Raw genomic sequence first — 25,145 nt, 5'->3', positions numbered from 1 at the left:
ACACAAGGAAACGTCTTGTTCCTGACCGGGAGCATCCACTGACAACTCGCTGCTTTTATATTTGGAACTTTCTGAAGGGGAGGGGAAAGAGCTAGAGGCTGAGTCAGCAAGGAAAGCCAAAACTTTTTGCTGCTGCGCTGGCTTTAAAAGCTGTTTTCCTACTCCCAGATAAGGGAGCCTTCGATGCCTCGTGTAGCCAGACAATGACGCTGGCTCAACACCTCCAGCCTTAGGTACTATTATGCTTTTGCCACTACCACCAGATGCACCACCACCATCAGTATCAGCTGGCAACCACCGCCCAAGGGCTCTTCCACCAGACTTCCTCATTTTTTGGAAAATCTAACCAAAATAAAAACCGTTATATGGTACTGTAAAACAAGGTAGGTGTATATAAACTTGTTGAGAATTTAAATCTCCCTTTTTTTTTTTGGGGGGGGGGGGGACTGAACCAAAACTCAGGCCCTGTGCATAAAACAACACAATGCAAGTGGCAGAAAGTGGCTGGCTGACATACGACAAACTAACAGGACTGAAGTATATCCACTTTGTGAGAATTTGAATCTCCCTTATTTTTGGGGGGAGACTGAACCAAAACTCAGGCCCAGTGTATAAAACAACACAATGTAAGTGGCAGAAAGTGGCTGGAAGATATATGAAAAAATACAAGGACTGTAGTACAATTTCAATCTCCCTACAATGATCTCAGGAAAAGTATGGCAGCAATAAAAAGGACTGCTGCACACAAAAGTGTGGACAAATAAACAAGAGAACTGTGCAGAAAGGAGCAACAGGATTTTTGCTTTTAAAAAAGCAGTTGGTTTGCACAGCAGCGTACAAACAGCAATGCAGCTATCAGGGAGCCTTATAAGGCAGCCTAATAAGCTACCGAGATGATGCACAAAAATATAGCCTTCACTGTCCCTGCAAAAAAATGGTGGTGTTGGACAGTGGAAATCACAACAGCACAAGCAGTTTGGGGGGTTAATCTTCCCTCCCTAACTATATCCCTTCTTCTGACGAAGCTGCAGCAACCTCTCCCTATGCTAAGATCGGCAGAAGTAAGATGGCGGCCGGCGTGCACGCCCCTTTATAGCCCCATGTGACGCCGTAGAAAGCAAGCCAATCACTGTCATGCCCTTCTCTAAGATGACGGGGACCGAGACCTATGTCATCACGATGCCCGCACTCTGCATCCGCCTTCATTGGCTGAAAAATGGCGCTGAAAGCGTCATATGAAACGCGACTTTTGCGCGCAGATCGCCGACCTCATGGCTGATCGCACACTAGGATCGGGTTCGGGTTTCATGAAACCTGACTTTGCCGAAAGTCGGCGATTTTTGAATTTGTCTGATCCGTTTCGCTCAACCCTATTAAAGAGCACAGATTGCTGATGTGGTTGATGGACCGGGTTCTACAAATCAGTTTTCAACGACTCTTTACTTATATTAGTAAGTACACAAATCCTACAAGGGGAGACAACCACCGCTGCAAGGTTTTGATGTCGCAGCAGTGGTTGTCAAAACCACACCCCCAATCACAGCTTTGTAGTTATTGGCTACATCTACAGAGCCCCACCCACTTGTCCATTACAGTCTTTACAATCAATGCCTGATAAGCCGATCTAAAACAACCGCTGTGCATATTGGTGTATACCGAGTCTGAATGAAAGTATTCACCGTGGGATGGTGGGATTCATACTCCCACAGCTGTTTACACACTACAATTAGTTTATTACTTAGAAATAACTCCCTTAGTACTTTAAATACCTAAAGAATTTATTATCAAAATGATATTGCCATCAGTACTGGATAATATATACCGTATATAAAATATATATTGCGCACAAGGATCTTCTGACACCCAAGATTCAAGATGGCTTCAAAGATCTTATACAACAAGCAAAGAGCCCACAATGCCGGTGTCCTGGAACCTGATAAAGATATATACACAAATATGAGATTTCCATATATTAACACTTATGTTCAAGTCCGAATGTGGGAATCAGCTGCCCTGTATGACAATAAAGGTTTGTTCTTTATTAGTCTTGTACAATAAAGTTTTGTTGTTGTTCTTGGCTTTTGCCACTGTCATGTAATTTTGAGTCCTTACCGTTGCCTAGTAACAGGCAGCCATTATAGATTTTACACATCTGTTTTCTAATCTGTATGACAAAGTTTCAGTAGAGCAAAAACACATTCTAATAAACTCTGCTCCACTTTCTTCCCCTGGGTAGTGATGGCACATGTATCAGGTAGTGCTGAAACATGCGTCAGGTAGTGCTGAAAGACGTGTCAGAGAGTGCTGGAAGATGCATCAGGTAGTGCTGAAACATGCGTCAGGTAGTGCTGAAACATGCATCAGGTAGTGCCAAAGCATGTGTCAGGTAGTCCCGAAACATGCATCAGGTAGTGATGAAACATGCGTCAGGTAGCGATGAAACGTGCGTCAGGTAGTGCTGAAAGACGTGTCAGAGAGTGCTGGAAGATGCGTCAAGTAGTGCTGAAACATGCGTCGGGTAGTGCTGAAAGACGCGTCAGGTAGTGCTGAAACATGCATCAGGTAGTGCCAAAGCATGTGTCAGGTAGTTCCGAAACATGCATCAGGTAGTGCCAAAGCATGCGTCAGGTAGTGCCGAAACATGCGTCAGGTAGTGTTGAAAGATGTGTCCGGTAGTGCTGAAAGATGTGTCAGGTAGTTCTGAAAGATGTGTCAGGTAGGCCGGGCTCATATCACATTCCTGCCACACATTTGAGACTCCATTGAGGCTTCCATCTAAGGCGCTTAAAAATGGGATTTGGATAGAACACCTGTCGGGTATAATGAGGTGGGCAGAGTTACTGTTCAGGCAGTGGCGGGCACAAAAGTGTGGTAAATCGTTGTTTAACCCCAAGTATGAAAGGACACTTGCTCGCCCCCTATGCTAGGGTACTTATCATGATAACACTATGGGTTACTGTGACTGTCACATGATTGAAATATTTGCCGAAATCTTTCTACGACCGTGACATGCAGAAAAACACGGAGGTCACAACAAACCCGCATTTTCACGATGATGAAAAACTGCTGTGAGGTCCCGGCCTTCATCACAGATCGCACAACAATGGCCATTTTCTGAACAATACTGAATACCCACAGATGAAATTCACATGTTCTCGTTTTTTTTCTTTTAGGATTTACCAAAGTCCCATTTTGATTTTCGGGGCTTCAGTTCTTAGTACTCAGTCATTTCTGAGAAAATAAAGTCCCCGTATTCCATGATGGAGGAAAACCAAAAGATCTAAAATGTGTCAGTGTAGGGGTAGCTTGATGCAATAATCTCATAATACAGGTATGTCCACCTTTCATCAGCAGTTTTTACATAAATCACTGTGTATATACTATACAACCCTATTTCCAAAAAAGTTTGGACACTGAGAATGTAAAGGAACAAGAAACAAGGATGCAATGATTTGGAAATCTCTGATAGCCATATTTTATTCACAACAGAACATAGATCACAGATCAGAAGGTGAACATTGAACAATTTAACTTTTTATTTGAAAACCATTTACTAATTGAGAAATTGATGGCAGCAACACATCTCAATAGTTGGGACAGCACTAACAAAAGGCTGGAAAAGTAAGTCGCATGACTGTATCTTAGAGAGGCAGAGTCTCTCAGAAGCAAAGATGGTCAGAGGTTCAACAATCTGTGAACATCGGCGTTGAAAAATTGTGAAACAATTTCAGAAAAATGTTAGCCACCGTAAAATTGTAAAGACTTGGAATATCTCACCATCTATAGTACATAATATCATCCAAAGATTCAGAGATTCTGAAGAAATCCATGCGCACAAGGGACAAGACAGACGGAGGCTCTTGATCTATGAACCCTAAGGTGGCACCGCATTAGAAATAGGGATGATTCGATCGTTCAAATCACAGCATGGACTCAGGAATACTTCCAGAAGTCAGTGTTCGTGAACACAGGTTGGCACACAATCCACAAAAGAACAAAAAAATAAGTTAAAGCTCCATCGTGCAAAAAAAGGTGTACATCATCACAATCCAGAAATGCTGCCATCTTCTCTGGGCCAATGCTCATTTATAAAGGACTGAGGCAAAATGGAAAACTGTTCTGTGGTTGGACAAATCAAAATGTGAAATTATGGAAACCAAAGACATATGTCCTGAGGACTCATGAGGAGAGGGACCATCCAGCTTGTTATCTGCGCACAGTTCCTCCATCTCAGAAGTTATGGGGCTGCATTAGTGCCAATGATATGGGCAGATTATACATAAGAGAACATTAGAACATCCGCTCCATCCAGACATCGCCTATTCCCGGGAAGACCTTGTATATTTCAGCAGGACACTGGTAAACCACACTCTTCATCCATCACAGCATGATGGCTCCGCAGAAGAAGAGTTCGGGTGATGAACGGCCGCCTGCAGTCCGGACCTTTCACTAATAGAAAACATTTTGCACGTTATGAAACAAAAAATACGGCAAAGACCTTGAACTTTGGAGCAGCGAGAATCCAACATTAGACAAGAAAGGGATAATGTTCCTTTCCTAAAACTCCAGCAATTGTCTCCTCACCTCCCCGATGATTTCATACTACTCTAAAAGTAAGAGGTGCTGCTCCACAATGGAGGACACTGCCCGGGGAAACAACTTATTTGAGATTTGATGCTGCCATCAATTTCTAAAAGAGTCAAATCTTTCAAATGAAATGTAGAAAAGTCCGACGTTCACCCTCTGATCTGTGATCTATGTTCTGTTGTGAACACAATATGGTGAGAGCTTTACAGATCATTGCATTCTTGTTTTCTTTACATTTTACACAGTAGCACAACCTGATATATCCTGTATTATACTCCAGAGCTGCGCTCACTGTTCTGCTGGTGCAGTCACTGTGTACATACATTACATTACTGATCCTGAGTTACATCCTGTATTATACCCCCAGAGCTGCACTCACTATTCTGCTGGTGCAGTCACTGTGTACATACATTACATTACTGATCCTGAGTTACATCCTGTATTATACTCCAGAGCTGCACTCACTATTCTACTGATGGAGTCAATGTGTATATACTGTACATTACATTACTTAGCCTTAGTTACCTCCATTACTATAGTCCAGAGCTGCGATCACTATTCTGCTGGTGCAGTCACTGTGTACATACTGTACATTACATTACTTATCCTGTACTGATCCTGAGTTACATCCTGCATTACACTACAGCGCTGCACTCACTATTCTGCTGGTGCAGTCACTATGTACATACATTACATTACTGATCCTGAGTTACATCCTGTATTATACTCCAGAGCTGCACTCACTATTCTGCTGGTGCAGTCACTGTGTACATACATTACATTACATTACTGATCCTGAGTTACATCCTGTATTATACTCCAGAGCTGCACTCACTATTCTGCTGGCGCAGTCACTGCGTACATACATTACTGATCCTGAGTTACATCCTGCATTACACTACAGCGCTGCACTCACTATTCTGCTGGTGCAGTCACTGTGTACATACATTACATTACTGATCCTGAGTTACCTCCTGTATTATACCCCAGAGCTGCACTCATTATTCTGCTGGTGCAGTCACTGTGTACATACATTATATTACTGATCCCGAGTTACATCCTGTATTATACCCCAGAGCTGCACTCACTATTCTGCTGGTGCAGTCACTGCGTACATACTTTACATTACTGATCTTGTACTGATCCTAAGTTACATCCTGTATTATACTCCAGAGCTGCACTCACTATTCTGCTGGTGCAGTCACTGTGTACATACATTACATTACTGATCCTGAGTTACATCCTGTATTATACCCCAGAGCTGCACTCACTATTCTGCTGGTGGAGTCACTGCGTACATACATTACATTACTGATCATGAGTTACATCTCATACTATACTCCAGAGCTGCGTTCACTATTCTGCCCTCACATCATGCTGCTGCCAGATTACATAGCAAAACCCTGCTGACAGATATTATTACTAGAAATTCATTTTGAATGCATGCATGTAGAGCTGCCCTATTACCTTCTTAGTAGCAACATCATAACAAAAGAAACGCCACATCCCCCATTGCCAGAATCAGCATGGTTCTGTAATTGTGCTGTTTTCTAGTGGATTTCATTGTGCACCATGTTTCAGTCTTTATTGTATGTTTTGCTTTTCTACTATTATTGCATCCGTCTATACAATATAAATTAGGAATAGAAAAAAGTACAATATGTGCATATTATAAATAATGTGACCTACCATGAAACACATGGAAAAATTGCATCATAGCCACAAACTTTAAGAATTCCAGATTATGGCAACTTATTGGAAACTGAAAATGTTCCACTTGGTGTTAGGGAAGAGTATAAAATACCATACGACTATCTACATGGTGGGAGAGTCACTGTGTACTCAGTCAGAGAGTAGCAAGAAAAATTTACAGTTATCCAAAGTTATCCAGCTGGAAAAATAATCCGGAGGAGTCACAGGTGTTGATTTCTTTTTCTCAGTTGTCTAAAATATTCTTAGCAATGTCTTAAAGTGTTTTCAGTCTGTCTGGCTAAGAAGCCACGAGAAGCGATTCCAAGTCTAAACAAGTCTTCAAATAAGCACTTCCATTGTGTTGTCGGGCTCCGAAAGGTCGTTCTTGTGGTTTGGAGTACTAGCTCTAAGTTTCGGTTCTAGAGTCTTGCCAAGGACAGGGGAATGTTCTGTAAGACAAGAAAACCGTTAAAATTGACGGTAATTAGTGGTATGGTGTGTAGAATTTTTAACATCAACCATGAAAATGGAGAAGACCATGTACATACCTGACTTCTCCTTGTTGGTGTTGGGGTGACGTAGAAGAGGACTACTGGATGGGGTTAAATTTATCCGTCCACGACCTGGTAATGAAGAGCAGCTTGGCCAGAAAAGGTCATGGCTTTTGTCTGTCTGGGTGCTGTTATCTTTACTCCCGGATTTGGCATGTGACACAGTGACGGTAGGTTGACTTGAAAGAGGTGGTGGTGGCAACATAAATGAAGGTGGTGGAAGTGCTAAGGAAGGTGAAGGACTTTCATGATTGTCTTTGCCGTCTTTATTTTGAAGAAGTCCTGGAAAGAACACAAAACCTTTAAAGGGTTGTTTCATGAACAAAGTACATTTTAACTAAAAGATCTTACAATAATAATTAGTTACGCACATGAATGTACAAAAAAAAAATCTTATAAATGTGACCCTGCTATACACTATCTTACGGTACTTGCTGTGTACTACCATGCAAAGCTGCTCCAGTTCAGTTCCAGCAGGAACTCCTAGCTGCTGCTTTCTGAGGAAACACATTTCCCTGTCTGTTTAATCACAGGAGTGTTTCTGCCACATCTCCAGCCCTGTGAGCTCATAATAAATCACATCAGTGAAGTAAGAGTTCTGGTGGCTGCTTAGCTTGTATGTCACAGACTTGATTTATGATGAGCTCACAGCACTAGTGACGTGGCAAAAACACTCATTCCTGTGATAAAACAGGGAGGATAATGTGTTAGCCCCTGCTATGTCTGTGTACTCAATTATTATAAGTGACTTAATTATGCTTCCTCACCGGCCAGGGGCTTTGGTGTGTGCCAACCATGAACTGGAGCAGCTCTCCATGGTCGGACACAGCCATTACACAGTACATAGCAGGGGCACATTTGTAAGATTATCTCAGCACAGACACTTTTTTTAACACATCCAATTGTGGAACTTATTATTATTTTATTATTTCAAGATCTATTAAACGAATGAACCTCAAAGGAAACTTCAGGAGACCCCGTGATAATTCAGTGGGATCCATTAGGCGACATTTTGATCAGTCATCCTATGGATCCGACTCAAATGCTGTGGCTTCTGTTGTGAATGAAAGCCATGAAGCAAATGTGAAAATTGCCTAAAACATTACAGCTTATAAGGTTACTCCCAGTAGTATATATGTATTATTTTTTAGCATAGGCCTTCCTGCCCATGACTATTACTATATTCTCATAGGTGTTTCCAAAACAATCCCAGGTAATTATTTATTTCCGCTCTCAATAAAAATGGATCCTCAGTACTAACCACCACTCCCAATGACCCAAAAATCCACATTTTTACAAGATTTTCAAAATTAAAAAAATAAAGTAAAAAAAAATTCTCACCTAAACTTCCTTTACGAATCTTTTCATCCTTCTTCTCCTCTGCCACCTGATTAGTGGTCAGAGACGTCTGCCGTGAGTGAGACCCAGAGGTAACAGCTGCCACCGCTGCTATAGATGGCACAGAGAGTGCAGGGCGTAAGCTGGAGTTGTCATTCTTGCTCTGATCTTTTCGAGAACGTTGATGGAGAACCTTTATCATGGCATCTTGCTCTATGATTTTGGCATGAAGATTCTTTATTCTGATGTAACAAATAATGATAATAATAATAATAATCTTAGAAACACATTTGTTATTAAAGAGCAGCACACTTTTTAGGAATGTAAACTAAAGTGGATGACCTCATTAAGATGTAATAAAACTTACGTATGTTCCATGTCCTGGAATTTTCGGTTTGCCTGTACAATCTCTTCCTCTTCAGGCCACATTCGTAGATCCAATGAGTTATCCGTGTGGCTTCCATTCCGCGAATGATTCATGATTGTCAATTCTCTATCATGACAAAAACCAGTGTACATCAGATGCAGTATACATCCCATTTATACAGGACACTCCTGGAAATCAGCAAGTTATCACCTCTTCTGTGAATAGATCATACCTTACAACTAAAGGATAAAACTCATTTAAGTGACAGAAGTTTCCAATTCACCATCAGGAGCAGCACTACATGGAACATTTCCTGGCAGTACAACTTTTCTCAAGCTGTATCTTCTGGAGCGCACTGCTGCCAGCCCATTGCTTCCTGTTTGCTGGATGGCGGTGCGCTCCTGAAGACTGAAGAGGCGGCTCACAATGCTGTACATCATGTCTATCTGAAATAATACTAGAGATACCTGGGGTGCTGAGGTAAGAAGAGGCTGCTCACACTGCTGTGCACCCTGTCTTTCTGATCTAATACTAGAGATACCCATGGTGCTGAGGTAAGAAGAGGCTGCTTACACTCCTGTCTACCCTGTGTATTTGATCCAATATTGGAGATACCAGGGGTGCTGAGGTAAGAAGAGGTCAGTCACACTGCTGCCCACCCCATCTATCTGATATAATACTGGAGATACCAGGGGTGCTGAGGTAAGAAGAGGTCAGTCACACTGCTGCCCACCCCATCTATCTGATATAATACTGGAGATACCAGGGGTGCTGAGGTAAGAAGAGGCTGCTCACACTGCTGTCCACCCTGTCTATCTAATCTATTACTGGAGATACCAGGGGTGATGAGGTAAGAAGAGGCTGCTCACACTGCTGTCCACCCTGTCTATCTAATTTATTACTGGAGATACCAGGGGTGATGAAGTAAGAAGAGACTGCTCACACTGCTGTACACCTTGTGTATCTAATCTACTTCTGGAGATACCAGGGGTGATGAGGTAAGAAGAAGCTACTCACACTGCTGTCCATCTCGTTTATCTGATATAATACTGGAGGTACCAGGGGTGATGAGGTAAGAAGAGGCTTCTCACACTGCTGTCCACCCTGTCTATCTAATCTATTATTGGAGGTACCAGGGGTGATGAGGTAAGAAGAGGCTTCTCACACTGCTGTCCACCTTGTCTATCTAATCTATTACTGGAGATACCAGGAGGGTTGAGGTAAGAAGAGGCTGTTCACACTGCTGTCCACCCTGTCTATCTAACTTATTACTGGAGATACCAGGGGTGATGAGGTAAGAAGAGACTGCTCTCACTGCTGTCCCCCTTGTGTATCTAATCTACTTCTGGAGATACCAGGGGTGATGGGGTAAGAAGAGAATACTCACACTGCTGTCCACCTTGTGTATCTAATCTACTTCTGGAGATACCAGGGGTGATGGGGTAAGAAGCTTCTCACACTGCTGTCCATCTCGTTTATCTGATATAATACTGGAGGTACCAGGGGTGATGAGGTAAGAAGAGGCTGTTCACACTGCTGTCCACCTTGTCTATCTAATCTATTACTGGAGATACCAGGGGTGATGAGGTAAGAAGAGGCTGCTCACACTGCTGTCCACCCTGTCTATCTAATTTATTACTGGAGATACCAGGGGTGATGAAGTAAGAAGAGACTGCTCACACTGCTGTACACCTTGTGTATCTAATCTACTTCTGGAGATACCAGGGGTGATGAGGTAAGAAGAAGCTACTCACACTGCTGTCCATCTCATTTATCTGATATAATACTGGAGGTACCAGGGGTGATGAGGTAAGAAGAGGCTGTTCACACTGCTGTCCACCTTGTCTATCTAATCTATTACTGGAGATACCAGGGGTGAGGAGGTAAGAAGAGGCTGCTCACACTGCTGTCCACCCTGTCTATCTGATCTAATACTGGAGATATCAGAGCTGCTGAGGTAAGAAGATGATGCTCACATTGCGGTCCACCACGTCTTTCTGAATAAGGAGCAGCTGCTGTGACCTGGAGTTGCTTGAGAGTATGTGGTATAGGTTATCACCAGGTAACAGCAGCGGAGTTTATTACTGCACATGCTCACATGCACTTGTACTATTAACATTCTAGGACAGGATTCTGTCAGTGTACCACAGAGATTAACTTCATAGACAACATAAGTATCAATTATTAATTAAATACATTTGTTAATTTATTCATGAAGACCTTTCTTTCATTTATATATTAATTTTTCTGTTCCTGGGAAACCTATTTTAAAAAAAAAAATGAGACTGAACAAAGAAGTTGAGCACTTACGCTTGGGCTATGGCAGTAGTGGTGGCATCCATGGTAAAATGCCTTTTTGCACTTTCCTCTAGGTATTTCTGTTCCCATTTGGTCGTATCTGCTTCCAGAGCCAAAATGGTCTCTTCCTTCTTCCTTAACAAGTCCATGAGTGCAGGAGCACTGTAATCTGAATTATTAGATGCCTGATGGTTTGCTTGTCTCTATAGGAAGAAAAAAAAATATTACCTGTGAGTGGAATTGGTTTTCGATCACGTAAATCCATACTGTCCAGATAAAAGTGTGTTATGCCAGGGTCTGTGGGGGAGGAGCATGATGTGATCTTGCTCCATCCCCTGAGGATTTGCACTATGCGTTACACTACATTTTTTTTCCTTGGAGTGTTCCTTTTAAATATTCTTATAAAAGGTGAAAAAAAATGTTAAAATGTATGATAAAAATCACTAGACCCGGAGCCATTAAGTCATTACAAGAAGGTACGCCATGTGGACATCTACACAGCTACAATTAATCAATCACATCACTCAACTGTCATGATCTCTAAAGACCGCCATGTACTGTTAAAGTCAAAATGTCGAATATCTAAAAAAATATAAGACTATTCCAGGATGTTCCATCGATGACCTATCCATTGGCTAGGCCATCAATGTATGATTGTGGGGGTCAAAACCTAGAGAAACAAGGTAAAGCATCAATATACCTATGTGGCAACCCCTGACGCAATGACAGCTGTGCTTGGGCTCGCAATCGTTGGGATCACTTCCTGGGATTGAAATCCCACCGATCATCCAATGATTGGCTATTCTAAAAATAGGCTATTGACTTATAATCCTGGATAATCCTGAAAAACCTTGTAAAATCTAATTTCCTCACTTTTACTTAAAAAAAATGTCAGATGGCTACTTATAAAAAAAAAACTAATGTAATTTTATGCAGAGAAGACAGATTCAATTAAATTATTTTAGATCAAGATGGCGCGCAGGACTCCTTCCCCCAAATTCTTTCTCTATGATTGGATCGCATTTCGCATGAATCGTCTCATTTCAGAAGTTTTTCAAAGTGCGAGAGCAAATTATACTGTCACATTTATACTAATTAGCCTAATTTCTGACTAACCGAGAGAAGCCTTGTGGGCGCTTCATCTATGCAAATTAAATAACGATTCCACATGACTTCCATTTACTGCACAGACCCGCTGCTGTCGGCCCTCGGGGGGATACATTTATAATAGGGATCATCTGTTGTCTCCAACCCGACAGCAGCCCCCGAGCGGAAACACCAGGAAAGCCTGTTGTGCGACTAGTAAACCCAAGGATCTGAGGGGTCACAGGTCCTGGTCAGTGCTTTATAGTATAGCTAGGATGGGCGATAAATGTCCGAATGATGGAGACCCCAATACTGGGACCCCTCTGATCCTGTACACAAGACTCTGCAGTGCCCCGTCTGAATGGAGCGGCAGTCGAGCATGTGCATCTCTGTTCCATTCATGGTCTTTGGGACAGTGAGTAGAGTGCTCAGCTATATTTGGGGAAGGTTATCACTGACCCTAAGAGCACGAGGTATGTTTCAAACTTAGTACAATCCCTTTTTTATAGGGTGACTTTATCAAGTGTTTTCCACCCATATCATAGGGTACAAAATTCACAAACACCATATTGACACTAAAATTTTAGACTTTTTTTTTCCACTCACCATTTATAAAAAAAAAAAAAAAGGTACCAAGTTTGCCGAGATACTTACAATTTCTAAACTCAGAAAGTGGAACGTGTTTACGCTGAGACTGATGAGTAATTACATTTCTCATGTATAGTCACCCGACCTGTCGCCTTCTTTTTGCCTTCCCCGCCCTGTTTGGTGCTCCATTCCTCTTAGGCTTCTTTCACACTAGCGTCGGAATCTCCCCGTCGCAATGCGTCAGGCAGAGATTCCGACGCTAGCGTTTAACTCACTGCACAACGGAGGCAGCGGATGCATTTCTCTGGCGCATCCGCTGCCCCATTGTGAGGTGCGGGGAGGTGGGGGCGGAGTTCCAGCCGCGCATGCGCGGTCGGAAAAAGCGGTCCGTCAGGAGCAAAAAACGTTACATGTAGCATTTTTTGCTCCCGACGGTCCGCCAAAGCACGACGCATCCGTCGCACGACGGATGCGACGTGTGGCAATCTGTCGCAATGCGTCGTCAATACAAGTCTATGGGGAAAAACGCATCCTGCAAGCACTTTTGCAGGATGCGTTTTTTCTGCAAATCGACGCATTGTGACGGATTGCAGTTAACGCTAGTGTGAAAGTAGCCTTAAAGGAAAGCCTTGCAGCGCTGTAGTCCTGGGTTCAAATCCCACCAAGGACAAAATCTACAAGGAGTCTGCATGTTCTCCACCGTGTTTGCATGGTTTTCCTCCCACATTCAAAAGAAATACTGATAGGGAATCTACATTGTGAGCCCCAATGTGGACAGTGATTATGTCTGGAAAGCGCTACGGAATACATTTTCTAACTCATTTCAGTTTGAGACTGGAGTAAAAATTTTCCAATATATGCAGCTTCGTACCAGAAAGATGGTCACTTACTGTAAATGTGAAATCGCAGAATATCAACTTTCAACATGTAGTTATGGCATTTAATCTCCTAATATTGAAAACTTTGCACTCCCTGCTGGTTCAGTGTCTGCAGAGAGCACGTTATGTCGCGGTGCTTTGTGACACCATCTGGCAGCTGTGTATTCTCAGAATGCAGGCTTCCATAACCAGCACTGACGCCTCCCGCTGTGCAGTCTGAAAATTCTCTGCTGTTGTTATGAGACCGCTCCTGCTTATAAATGCAGCAATTTCAATAATAATACTATTGTTTGAGGATGATTAGTAATGCGGTCCTCTAATACACTTGTCACAGTGTCTGCGCGCTAAGGGTTAACCTTTCTTTTCCCGCACTGACGGCTGATTTGCATACTCATTAGTATGGCGCTTTCTTCGCCACTGCTTGATACAAGCAGCTTTGTCTTTTTTGAGATAATAATCTTCCGTTCTGCTGCAATGTCACCGGGAGGTGACACTCCGCAGAGACAGCGGTTACCTGCTGCATCCTCAGGCACTCCAGCTCTTTCTCTAGTCGGTTCCGCAGCCGCCGCTCCAGCTGTTCTCTCTTCTCTCCCGCTGCCTGGAGCTGGGTCAAAGACTGCTGTAGCTTCTCCACCTCCTCAACATAGATCTGCTTCTTACGCAGCTAAGAAATAGAAGAAAAGTGTTCATCTGATCATTCACAACAATGTCAACTGTACGGAAACTTTCTGTAAACGGTTAGCTCCTGGTAGTACGGCAGGATTTCTGGGCCAGGTCAGATTTTCTAAACTTTGGCTACGTCAAAAGTCGGCCTGACTGGTGTACATGACTTGTGCCATGCTTATTCTCTGTTTTAGTCACTTTTTGTACCTCGTTAGTCAAGAAGGAGTGGCTTAAATTGAAGGGGTGTGTCTTAGTGGTAAGGGAGTGGTTTAAAATTAAGTGTGTGTCTTAGAGGAAAGAGGCTGTCTTAAATGATTTCACAATGTGACAAAATTTGGGCACAAAAAAATGGTCTAGAGTAAGCCAACCAAGAGGTGGTGTAATGATAGAAAAAAAAATCTAAAGATGCCCAAGAGATAACGTCTGTCCTGGTAGAGAGTGATATGCCGGTGTAAGGAGACTTATAGGCTATGCAATGTTCCACTGGGAAATTAAAGATGCAAATTTCCTCTACAAAGAGGAAGAGAACTTAAACTCTAGTGCCACCTATTAGAAGTAGAAATCTTAAGTCAATATCGGCCCTTTAACGAGCCTTGCCGAGCCAAGTCCATTGGCGGTTGCTGTTGGAGACTAGTCGGCGAATGCAACCTTGGGGTTTCCTGCTCCGGTGTGTGGGGCGTTGTAAGGTGAAGAATGCAAAGTCCTGATTCCATCCACCAGCTAAGCTCCAGCCACTAGTAACACTGTGATGTCAACCTTCCTTTCTCGAAGTCTGACCATGACATGTGACACTAAAAATAAGAGACTTGTCAGCCCCAATCTCACCTCTTCTTCGAATTTGACCACTTTGGCTTGGGCATTATTCAACGCTTGGTCTAGGATTTCAATATGCCTCCTCTGCTCTTCGTTGGTAGTGCGCAGTGCTGCCAGCTCCCTCTGCAGCCCTTCCATCTCCTTCAAGTGTTCTTTGTCTGGGGAATGGATGAAACAGATCGGTTTCTATCAGAATCCTTCATGGAATCTGGGCCGGATGCCAGCTTACCTCTGGCACCGGAATACGGGAGAAAAAATAAAAACATGGAAAGCGTCAGATGTGTAGGTGACTACAGGGCTCTCTGTGTTCTTCTACCCGTTGTCTGGTGAACATCAGTAATAACCTGCCCTCGGCCAGACGTCTATGTGGCTCCATGCAGTTGTCAGAAGTTATTGAAAAGTCGTAACTAGGTGACAAACTAAAACTGAATCTTAACATCTCATCCACTTGGATGAGAAACTGGATATTGGCCCATGGTATATGGCAGCACAAATAGGTAATGTAATGCTCCACGCGTGGCATAGGTCTACCCAATATGGGATCCTTTTCCAAATGGGATCACAGCCCTTATCAATTTGCCAAAGCATATGAAAGCTGCAGGGAGCAGATCTCTCTGGATTGCCCACTTTTTACACATGCAGGCCTGTGTAATGCTTTATTATTTCCACTATTTTGGCACTGTAAGGTTTACCAAGGTTCCTCCGCAGTTTAAGGTTGATTGCTGGAGTTCCCGATGTAGGACTGGACACCATTATCATCGAGGAACTCTTTTAACAAAAATAGATTGTCCAAACCAGAGCACCCATTTACTGTTATGGTGATGACCACCTTAGGACACCAATAATGATCATAATTAAAAATTATACTTAAAGTGTATATTCTTTTTTTTAAATGGTTGTTTCAACAAACTTTGCATAAATCAATTGCACAGGTGAATTGCCAAAACTTTATAATATATCTTATCAGAATAATAAAAAACTTTCTCCACTTATCCACTTCTTCTCTTCCCTCGTGAACTCACTATTGACTCTGAAAGGGGTTGTCCAGGACTATTTTATTTTTTTTTTTTAACTATGGGCCTAAAAACTAACGTGCAGGTAGTTTGCTCACAGAGGCAACTACCTTCCTGATCTACCCAGCAGCTCCTACCAGCGATTCAGCTGCTCCATGTCAACAGAGCAGCTCTTCTTCTTCCAGGCTGCTCTGTTGTCAGGATGTGACGTCATGCTGATTGACAGCCGACTCCCTGCAGTTGGGCAGCCTGGAGCAGGCTGTCAATCAGCATGACGTCGGCAGTCACGTCCTGTTAATAGAACAGAGAAGAGAACCCACTGCTGTCGACGTGACGTCAGCAAAAGCTGCTGAATGGCCGGCACAAGAAGGCAGATAGTTATCAACTATTTGCCTGTCCTTAGGCCAGTAGTAAAAAAAATAATAATTAGTCTTGGATAATCGCTTCATCTTCATCAAATAAGACAGACTGCCAGCTCACTGAAGTGTCAGATTACAGCTATTAGAGTCTAAAGGGAGGAGGAGCGAACAGCACTCAGCACAGTGAGAGAACAAGCAAAACTGGAACTGGATTCACAGCTACACTGCTCAGTACTGCTGACTAATGTTCTCCATGCTGCTGCTTCTGAATATATAATACATAGAGACAGGAAAGCAGGAACCTCTCATTCTCTGTGCATGTGGAAGGTATAATTTCAGATAGTCTCAACCAACTGGTTCACAGATAACTCGTTTCACAATTTTTTTTCACCACCGAGGAACTTCTTTGTATGATGTATATTGCATAAGGGGCTACGATGCAGAAACCGTAAAGGAATACAAACAAATAGTATTCAGTAACCAATTACACACGTTTAATTGGAGTTTACTTAATTTAGAATTATTTTGTCACAATTGGTATCAGCGGTGAACTCTCTTTATGCATCGTGTTCAGACTCTTGGGTTTAGCGACAACCTGTAAAATTACCAATTTGGAGCCATTAAAAGGAGAGGTGCGATATTTCTCCTCCAGTCTGTGCAATTTGGAGGTAAGATCACCCGATACCCATGACGCAGACCGTATAGCAGTCCGCACACCCCTGCAGTACAATGGCCGCCGGGGCCTTTGATCTCTATATTCAAATGAAGCAAACAAGGCAGAAGTATTTTTGGCCGCACATTAGAGAAGCCGCTTCTATTGCCCGAGCTCTGTTTTGTCAGGTTTAATTACGTGCTGACATTTCTTATTGTTTCCCGGTCTGTTCTGTCCGGTCAACACTGTGAAATGTGAAGTAATTAACTGCGCTGGAGGCGGCTCCATTGTGACGGGACGAGAACTTAATAAAGGCCATAATGAAAAGCTCTTCAGGACCATTCATTCTTCTTACCGATGGCACATAAATGAAGGGAAAAAAAATACACATGTACACATACGTAGGATTGTAAGGCAGCGCTGTGCCCCGGGGGTCTAGCCATGGGGATGATATGGGTCCACATTTAGGGAAAGGGGATAAATTAGCTTCAGATTGGATGAGTAGATCGGGACATCATCACCTAAAGGCCAAACCCAACAATTTTGGTGGGACCGGACGACCGTCTGATACTTTTTCCTCCGGGTAAGTAGGCCGCCATCCCTAAAGAGAACTCATGGATGCTCATTCATCTGTTTCAAGAGTCGTTTGAGAAAGTCAACAGTGACTTATAGGCACCTTAAATCCTTATAATAAGTGATGTATACATTTTTTGAAAGGGAATCGGTCACCGGGTTATTGCTATGTAATCTGAGAGCAGCATGATGTAGAGGCGGAGACCCTGATTCCAGCGATGTGTCACTTACTGGGCTGCTTGCTGTCCTTTTGATACAATCACAGTTTTCTCTGCTGCAGATCTAGCAGTGCTCTGAATGCTGAGCTCTGTGTAGCCCCGCCCACACCACTGATTGGCAGCTTTCTGTGTACACCATCCACTGACAGAAAGCTGTCAATCAGATATGGGGGGCGGGGACTCACAGAGCAGGAGGACCAGGAGGCACGAGACACCTAGTCCTGTAGTGATAATCTCCTGCTGATCAAACACTGAGACAGCAACCTAGTGAGTGATACACTGCTGGTTTCAGGGTCTCTGTTCCTACATTATGCTGCTCTCGGATCACATAGCAAAAACGAGCTGACTGATTCCCTTTAAACATAATTCCCCCTACATGTTTTTCACGCTCCCTCGACAAACCTTCAGGAAGTTCTGTATTTTTGGGATGTTTCGGGAGTTTTCAGCGTTATCAGGGGATTTTAGGAGTCAAGGTCTCTCATTTTTCTGGGAGCCTTCCCATAAGTTTCAGGACAGTTGACAAATATGACCACACATTTATTTATTGATGGTATTCCTATACCATATGCCTTTAAAAGTAATCAATATCAATGTTCCGTCAATAGACCCTGGGCTGAGTTCCCTATCATGTCCATGGGTCGCGGCCAGTACCGTGACTGCAGCCTAGCCTCATGGAAGTGACTCAGGCGGAGATGCAGTACCTTACACGGCCTAAGGATGCTAATGGCGCTGCTTATGATACAACAGATCTTATCATTAAAGCTGGCCATACACATACACAGAAGATAGAGGTTGGAAGAAGGTTTACTTGGCCGGCAGCCATCTCTCCCAACTCCCACAAGCGATCACCTCAGATGGCCAACTGGTCCTGCTAAAATTGGAGGTTTCAGCTGTTTATCAGATAATATAGGGCCCTAAATGGAATCTGTCACCAGGTTTTCCTGTGTAATCTGAGAGCAGCATGAGATTATCCTCTACAGAGCTGCCAGTTCTCTGAATGCTGAGCTCTGTATAACCCCGCCCTGATTGGCAACTTTCTGTGTACACTCTGCATAGGCAGAAAGCTAGTAATCAGTTCTAGGGGCGGGGTTACACACCTAGCAGGAGAACTACGTGGCACGAGACAGCTAGTCAGTCCTCTAGTCATAATCTCCTACTGTTAAAACCCTGATTTTATTGAAGCTACAACAAGCAGCCAAGTAAGTGACACATCGCTGGAATCAGAGTCTCAGCCCCTACATCATGCTGCTATCAGATTATGTAGTACCTGATGACAGATTCCCATTACGTTTCCGCCAGAAAGTGATACATTTGGATTGGAAAATAAACCCTTTGAATGAAAGTTTAGGTATTTAGTAGTTGTGAATAGAGATGAGCGAATCCGTGGATGTTCAGATTCACCGGGTTCGACGGACATACAGTAAACAGTTTGGTTTGGGTCTGAACTTGACCCTGGACCCGAACCCAATAGATGTCACTGGGGACCCAACGTTGGGGCTTTATAGTGGCTGTAAAACGGTCATGGTGAGGGCTAGTGGGCTGCAAAAGGAAGCTAAATGGGGGTAAGAGCAGGACAATTACCCTGCAAAAAATGTGAATAGGGAAATTACTTAAACAGGTTCTGTCACCATAGCAATCATGGTAAAATAGGAAGTAAATGAAGAACATAAACATTTTTAAGGCTACTTTCACACATCAGGTTTTCAGTGTCAGGCTAAATCCGGCTCATTTTAAAAAAACCGGATCAGGCGTTTCGTCCGGTTTTTGCCAGATCCGGTAAATCTGCCTCTTCCGGTTTCTTGAAAAAACATCCATAGCAACGTTTTTTTGTCTCCGGCGAAAAAGCCTGAAGCGCCGGATCCGGCACTTCTGGCTGTTTGCTAGAATGGAAGCCTATGGGAGCCGGAGCCGGAGCCGGAAAAAGGCGGATCCGGCGGCCTGATCCGTTTTTTTAAACTGAGCATGCTCCAAATTTTTTTTTTATCCAATAATCTAGATATGCTAGCCGGATCCGTAAAAAAAAAACTGATCTGTTGCATCAGTTTTTCACAATCTGCGCCGGATCCAGTTTTTCCAACACTCGCCGGATTTAGCCTGACACTGAAAACCTGATGTGTGAAAGTAGCCTAACATTGCCCTTACAGAGACTGAGGCTTGGTACTTCCAGCCCAGTTAAAAAATTCACCCACAGAGTATGGGCAGAGTACCCCAACATTAGCAGCTTACAAATTTCACCCACAGAGCATGGGGTAGAGTGCCCCAACATTAGCAGCTTATATATTTCACCCACAGAGCATGGGGCAGAGTACCCCAACATTGGCAGTTTACCAATTTCACCCACAGAGCATGGGGCAGAGTACCCCAACATTAGCAGCTTACAAATTTCACCCACAGAGCATGGGGCAGAGTACCCCAACATTAGCAGCTTACAAATTTCACCCACAGAGCATGGGGCAGAGTACCCCAACATTAGCAGCTTACAAATTTCACCCACAGAGTATGGGCAGAGTACCCCAACATTGGCAGCTTACAAATTTCACCCACAGAGCATGGGGCAGAGTACCCCAACATTGGCAGCTTACAAATTTCACCCACAGAGTATGGGCAGAGTACCCCAACATTGGCAGCTTACAAATTTCACCCACAGAGTATGGGCAGAGTACCCCAACATTAGCAGCTTACAAATTTCACCCACAGAGCATGGGGCAGAGTACCCCAACATTAGCAGCTTACAAATTTCACCCACAGAGTATGGGCAGAGTACCCCAACATTAGCAGCTTACAAATTTCACCCACAGAGCATGGGGTAGAGTGCCCCAACATTAGCAGCTTATATATTTCACCCACAGAGCATGGGGCAGAGTACCCCAACATTGGCAGTTTACCAATTTCACCCACAGAGCATGGGGCAGAGTACCCCAACATTAGCAGCTTACAAATTTCACCCACAGAGCATGGGGCAGAGTACCCCAACATTAGCAGCTTACAAATTTCACCCACAGAGCATGGGGCAGAGTACCCCAACATTAGCAGCTTACAAATTTCACCCACAGAGTATGGGCAGAGTACCCCAACATTGGCAGCTTACAAATTTCACCCACAGAGCATGGGGCAGAGTACCCCAACATTGGCAGCTTACAAATTTCACCCACAGAGTATGGGCAGAGTACCCCAACATTGGCAGCTTACAAATTTCACCCACAGAGTATGGGCAGAGTACCCCAACATTAGCAGCTTACAAATTTCACCCACAGAGCATGGGGCAGAGTACCCCAACATTAGCAGCTTACAAATTTCACCCACAGAGTATGGGCAGAGTACCCCAACATTAGCAGCTTACAAATTTCACCCACAGAGCATGGGGTAGAGTGCCCCAACATTAGCAGCTTATATATTTCACCCACAGAGCATGGGGCAGAGTACCCCAACATTAGCAGTTTACCAATTTCACCCACAGAGCATGGGGCAGAGTACCCCAACATTAGCAGCTTACAAATTTCACCCACAGAGGATGGGGCAGAGTACCCCAACATTAGCAGCTTACAAATTTCACCCACAGAGCATGGGGCAGAGTACCCCAACATTAGCAGCTTACAAATTTCACCCACAGAGTATGGGCAGAGTACCCCAACATTAGCAGCTTACAGATTTCACCCACAGAGCATGGGGCAGAGTACCCCAACATTGGCAGCTTACAAATTTCACCCACAGAGGATGGGGCAGAGTACCCCAACATTAGCAGCTTACAAATTTCACCCACAGAGCATGGGGCAGAGTACCCCAACATAAGCAGCTTACAAATTTCACCCACAGAGCATGGGGTAGAGTACCCCAACATTAGCAGCTTACAAATTTCACCCACAGAGCATGGGGCAGAGTACCCCAACATTAGCAGCTTACAAATTTCACCCACAGAGCATGGGGCAGAGTACCCCAACATTAGCAGCTTACAAATTTCACCCACAGAGCATGGGGTAGAGTACCCCAACATTAGCAGCTTACAAATTTCACCCACAGAGCATGGGGTAGAGTACCCCAACATTAGCAGCTTACAAATTTCACCCACAGAGCATGGGGCAGAGTACCCCAACGTTTGATCCCAGTCCACAGCCCCTGCGCGTTGTGGGATTTGTCCCCCAAACAGAGGAGTTTAAGAGCAGCCTGCTGTTGTTTCCCACTGGTTGTGCTCAAGTTGGTGGAGCAAGTAGTCCTGTGACCAAATGAGTAGGAGGCCTTGGAAGAAGAAGTAGTAGGAGGAGGCACCAGGACAGATAAACGTCCAGCAATACTAGGTGGTGGTAGGACATGAGGTAGAACGCCTCCCGCCTCTGCCCCAGCCGCCACATTTACCTTGTAGGCAGTTAGGGAGATGTGAGGTCCCTGCCAGTGCTTACTGGTCCACGTATCGGTGGTTATGTTGACTTTGACACTGATGGTGTTGCGTAGTACACACCTGATTTGGTCCGCAGCATGTTTGTGCAGGGCAGGGATGGCCTGGCTGGAAAAGTAGAGGCGACTGGGAACAACGTACAGAGGGACAGCCACCGACATCAGTTTTTTTGAAAACTGTCCGTCTCCAGCAGCCGGAATGGCAGCATTTCAGTAGTAATTTTGAAATGCTATCATTCAGGACCATGGCTTGTGGGTGGCTTGGTTGGTATCTCCTCTTTCATTCAAGGATTTGGGGAATGGAACACTTCCATAGGATGGTGTGAAGATGCTCGGTGACACTGGTAGTGGTGGTGGTGATGCCGTCACATCCTCTCATTGCGGGGAGGAGGTTGATTGTGAGCGAGGTGAAAAGACTGAGACAGCAGCAAAAAAGGGAGCAGGAGGAGGCTCAGATATGTCAAGCTTTTAAGGTGTGTACTCCACTGCACCTCGTGCTTGAAATTCAGATGCTTCGTCATGCAGGTGAAGCTCCGGTTCAGAACATTTATGCCTCGCTTCAGGGTCAGAGTGCAAACCACCTGTCGCTTGTCGGCAGCACATTTCCTGATGATATGCCACAACAGGGAGCTCTTTTGAGTTGCCTTTGGTATTCTTACATCAGTGGCACGGTGAACAGTAGCAGTCGATGTACTGGCAAGGGGCTGCCCGCTGTGTCTTTGCACCTTGCCCCCTCTTTTGCCATGCTCTTGTGGCAGTGTGGCCACCTCCTCTTCCTCCGAACCGCGCATATTGGGTCTAGGACCTCTTCATTCCCGGCATCATCTTCCAACGAATCCCCAACCCTGCCCTCCTTGCCAGTCTGACACTGCATAAAGACGTCGCAGTTGGCAACCGAGTTACGTCATCATCTGACCTGTGTTGCGGTGGTCCACTGACTGTGTGCACTAGCCCTCCCACGTACTCATCATCCATCCTAACAAGTGGTTGGATATAATGGAACTAGAGGATATAAGGAGGGCAACAAAATTAATAAAGGGGATGGGAGAACTACAATACCCAGATAGATTAGCGAAATTAGGATTATTTAGTCTAGAAAAAAGACGACTGAGGGGCGATCTAATAACCATGTATAAGTATATAAGGGGACAATACAAATATCTCGCTGAGGATCTGTTTATACCAAGGAAGGTGACGGGCACAAGGGGGCATTCTTTGCGTCTGGAGGAGAGAAGGTTTTTCCACCAACATAGAAGAGGATTCTTTACTGTTAGGGCAGTGAGAATCTGGAATTGCTTGCCTGAGGAGGTGGTGATGGCGAACTCAGTCGAGGGGTTCAAGAGAGGCCTGGATGTCTTCCTGGAGCAGAACAATATTGTATCATACAATTATTAGGTTCTGTAGAAGGACGTAGATCTGGGGATTTATTATGATGGAATATAGGCTGAACTGGATGGACAAATGTCTTTTTTCGGCCTTACTAACTATGTTACTATGTTACTATGCATGCAGTCTCTTCTGAGTCTGGGGCAGGGCCAGGTGGATGGGCCGCGGAACCCAAGTAAAAGGAGTCATCGAAACTCAGAAGAGACTGCTGCATGACTTGGGGCTCAGATTGCTAGGTGTCCACTACGAACCCTTAACTTCCAAGTTCAGGTTCACTCATCCCTAGGTGTGAAGCCTTCCCTCTGACTTCGTCACAGCCATTTCTTCCAGCTGTTTCCGTGTTAATTGTTGTCAAAAGATTCTGCTCTTCAGAAACCCGAGTCAGATGGGCCTCTTCCTACAGAGGAACAACACAGAGCTTGTTCATCAGCTGAGCAGTCGCATGTCCTTCATGACTCCATTCGCTCTCTGGATCGTGTGACCTACATTCATCCACAGAATATTCATTACGCCAATTCATTTTGTTGGAAAGTATAAATTGTCTCGGCTGAATAGGATTGAATTCCGGGAAAGTGTGAACTGGATGTCTGCTATTAGAGTTCACCATTTTCTACAGAACTTTACTCTGTATGCTCAGACCAGACCAGAGAGCTGATAAAAAGTGACCATTGGGTTCTGGAAGACAACGCGCAATCACATATTGCAACCCCAATTCCAAAAAAAAGTTGGGACGCTGTGGAAAGTGAAAAGAAAAGAATAATGTAATGATTTGGAAATCTGTTCACGCCATATTTTATTTACTAAAAAAAAATCACAGATCGGAAGGTGAACGTTGAACGTTTTTTCCATTTCATTAGAAAAAAATAGAAATTGATGCCAGCGACACGGCTTAAAAAAAAGGTGGGACAGAGTTAACAAAAATCTGAAAATGTAAATGGTACTGATGAAAAATAGCTGCAGGGTCACATTTTAGCTAAGGCACATGACTATATAAAAAGAGCATGTTAGGGAGGCAGAGGACATTTTACTTCGTACTTCCCCTGTTGTCCTGTGAGTGTTACAGGAGGAATAACACTATTTCTGGCCATTGCATGACCAGTTTTTCCCCTCCGCAGCCTTTATCACTCATTTTTCATTGCCTCCGAGCTTGTGGATGGAAACTATCTGCTATGATGTCTTCAAAATACAGCAGATACAGACATGAGGGATTCCTGCTCTTCTTTCAATGTAGAACATGAGATGTTAGCAGCAGCAAGATGGAGTATAATATACACTGGTATTGAGCTGCGTGGCTGTGAATCCAGCTCTGGAGTGAGCTTACACAATTGCTTCAAGCTGGAGCATGATCATCCTTGTCTATCTACCCTCATATAATAAGAGGTGTAACCTGATCCCTCAGTGAGCTGGCAGTCCATCTTGCTTTGCCTAAATGTGAGATGGTTTTTTTCAGTTTTTCAGAGAGGATGGTGAGTTCAGGAGGGAGGAGTGGAAGAAGTAGCTCAATAGTGGACACAGAAGCAGATTTCTCATCTTTTCCTACTGATTTATGTAAAGTTTGTGGGAATTAGGGATATTTAAGTCCTGTCCACCAACCAGATACAGAATGCCCCGAACCTCTCTGTAACACCCAAGGAACAGCCTGGTACTCCCGTTTTTAAGTGGGGTTTACACAAAGTCTGCCCCCTTTCAGAGCT

The 25,145-nt window shown here is 44.0% G+C and overlaps 1 protein-coding gene across 4 annotated transcripts in view; it reads right to left on the bottom strand.

Annotated features, from left to right (window-relative positions):
• Nucleotides 1-3,454: 3,454 nt before the first annotated feature.
• AMOTL1 (angiomotin like 1) overlaps nt 3,455-25,145 on the bottom strand; it is a 183,951-nt gene continuing 162,260 nt past the window's right edge. For 3 of the 4 annotated variants that reach the window (XM_069759173.1, XM_069759171.1, XM_069759172.1), the window contains 7 exons: nt 14,874-15,019; nt 13,900-14,049; nt 10,846-11,036; nt 8,536-8,661; nt 8,172-8,410; nt 6,828-7,112; nt 6,159-6,728 (listed from right to left, as the gene is read on the bottom strand). In XM_069759173.1, coding sequence (XP_069615274.1) covers nt 6,619-6,728; nt 6,828-7,112; nt 8,172-8,410; nt 8,536-8,661; nt 10,846-11,036; nt 13,900-14,049; nt 14,874-15,019 — 1,247 coding nt within the window. In that variant the 3' untranslated portion in view covers nt 6,159-6,618. Of the gene's footprint in view, nt 4,450-6,158; nt 6,729-6,827; nt 7,113-8,171; nt 8,411-8,535; nt 8,662-10,845; nt 11,037-13,899; nt 14,050-14,873; nt 15,020-25,145 lie in introns of those variants that run through there. The other variant, XR_011319439.1, reaches the window with a different exon arrangement.

The sequence above is a fragment of the Ranitomeya imitator genome, chromosome 3 (assembly GCF_032444005.1).
Source record: "Ranitomeya imitator isolate aRanImi1 chromosome 3, aRanImi1.pri, whole genome shotgun sequence".
NCBI lineage: Eukaryota > Metazoa > Chordata > Amphibia > Anura > Dendrobatidae > Ranitomeya > Ranitomeya imitator.
The sequence above is the reverse complement of the archived record's forward strand: the minus strand, read 5'-3'. Positions and strand labels throughout refer to the sequence as shown.